At 36.4% G+C, this 2,145-nt stretch overlaps 1 protein-coding gene across 1 annotated transcript in view; it reads right to left on the minus strand.

The window, feature by feature from the left end:
• Positions 1 to 681: 681 nt before the first annotated feature.
• Positions 682 to 2,145, minus strand: part of C922_05432 (hypothetical protein) — a gene marked incomplete at both ends in the record, with an annotated part of 2,419 nt that continues 955 nt past the window's right edge. The window contains one exon of the mRNA XM_008821003.1: positions 682 to 2,118. Coding sequence (XP_008819225.1) covers positions 682 to 2,118 — 1,437 coding nt within the window. The remainder of the gene's footprint in view (positions 2,119 to 2,145) is intronic.

Consider the following 2,145-nt stretch of genomic DNA (forward strand, 5'->3'; position numbering starts at 1 on the left):
ATAGTACAGATTGTTATTTTATTTTAAGGAATTCATTAACAGTAAGAAAGATACATATATATAAAAGGCCTCAATAGAATCTGGTGAAGATCATATTTTGCCATAGAATAACGTATAAATCTGCTCATCTTTGTACAAATTCAATGGGTGAAGTCATTACTTGATGAAATAAGGTGGGACATGTGTTGACAAAAAAAAAATACCGGAGTATGAGGTACACATATATTCATAGCACCATGCTGTCTATATGTATACTAATTTACCTATTCATTTATAACCCACCATAAGGGAGGAAATTCAAATAAGGATTGCCAACTGCCAATTATAGAAGCCGGATGTAAGAATATGCACTATATACAAAAATCCTTCTATACGTATATATTAGTGCACAGCATTAATTCATGTTTACTAAAAATTGCTCCACATACCGAAGGATCGGAAGGAACCCGTTGGAGCTTGCAAAGTTAGCGCAATTTATAAAACATATATGGGTTATATAAAATACGTAAATATTAGAAGAAAATTAACTAATTTTATAAATTACAAATAATAAACAAATGGGGAATAAATGAATCAATGTGCAGACAAATTACTATCCATAAAACGAAGACTTCCACGCGATGCCCTGTGAGTTCATAGAAATCACATCACACATGAACACACTTATGGGGCATAAGTCCCTTAAAATGACTTTGGCTTACGCATTTTGTATTCTCTTTCAACCATGAAACGTTTAAAACGTCTTCTGTTTTTATCAATGAAATCCAGGTGGCCCCTATTATCCAGATACAGAAATATTTGGAAAATAACCTCAACAATGATGAGAATGGCAACTGTCATTGCTATCTCCAATCCGAATTGAATCCATGTGTTTGACATTCCAATTGAGGCACCTACAGCGGCGCCATGATCTGCTCCTTCAGCCATGGCCTTTACAGTTTTTTCCGCGGCGCGGATTGCACAAGAGGTATCATTTTTCTCGGGCGCCGACTTAGGCGAGTGGGACAACCAGCTTATCATAGATGAAACTACTGTGTCTACTACGCAGGATGTGGCATCTATGGCGACTCCCGGGATATGCCCTGCCGCTTTCCTTAAACCCGCTTTTGCCGCTATTAATTCAGTCTCCAGAAGAGCACTGGCACCGCTTATCTTCAGATATTCCATCACAAGGAATGGTAAGACGACCATTGCCAGTATTCCTGGAATACCATATTTGGTCACCTTCTTCATAGTTTCCTTAATATTGGATTTGGTAGTCTTTTCCTGTAGCCCCATGACATTTTTCATAAGAGATTCTTCTGTTGCTTCCATATTGGGTCTCACCATTTTTTTTGTTGGTTCTAAGACACTTCTGATAAGAGCTTCCTCTGTCTCTTTATATACTGAATCAACGGCTGTTACATCAAGCTTATTCATTGTCTGCACATCTTCTAGTAATTCAATCTTTATTTCGCCATCCTTAATATGTTTATATATAAGCCAATCATTTTTATTCTTATCTGGATCTTTATCTTTCTCTTTTCCATGCAAGTATATATATATGGTGTGCTTCCTTTCCTGTGGTAATATCTTTTCCTTTACAGATTCCCTTGCTTCTTTTTTTTCTTTTCTTTTCAATAATTCTTCTATATTCTCTAAATCCCCTTCTCCCTGATGGTGAATTTTCTTAAATAGACTATTTTGGCACGTTAAATATAAGTTCTTCCCATATTCATCAACTATCGCTGACGCATCTTCATCGAGGGTGAACCCATGGCACTTTATGTCACTAATTCTTTCAAATAAGCTATTGTCCTCTGTTATATACATACCGTTGTCATTGTCATATTCTGCTTCAATTCTATAGCTGGTCAGTAAACCGCATTCATCTATGTACTGCATCTTTCTATATAGACTCTTAGAGCACGTTACATATATTTTGTTAATTAGATGCTTCTTTTCCATCAATTCGTCCCTTCTCAGTAGATCATTTAAATTTTCTGATATATCTTCTGCAAACAATTTCTGTTCGCTTAATTTGTCACTCTTCTTTAGAGAACTATCTTCTACTTCCAATCTTGGCTGGCTGAACCTCTGAAATCCTCCACTAAAGTTGGCTCTGATCTCCAATGTCCGCTGATAAAACGTGTTTTGCTTCTTACG

The sequence above is a fragment of the Plasmodium inui genome, assembly GCF_000524495.1.
Source record: "Plasmodium inui San Antonio 1 unplaced genomic scaffold supercont1.71, whole genome shotgun sequence".
Lineage (NCBI taxonomy): Eukaryota > Apicomplexa > Aconoidasida > Haemosporida > Plasmodiidae > Plasmodium > Plasmodium inui.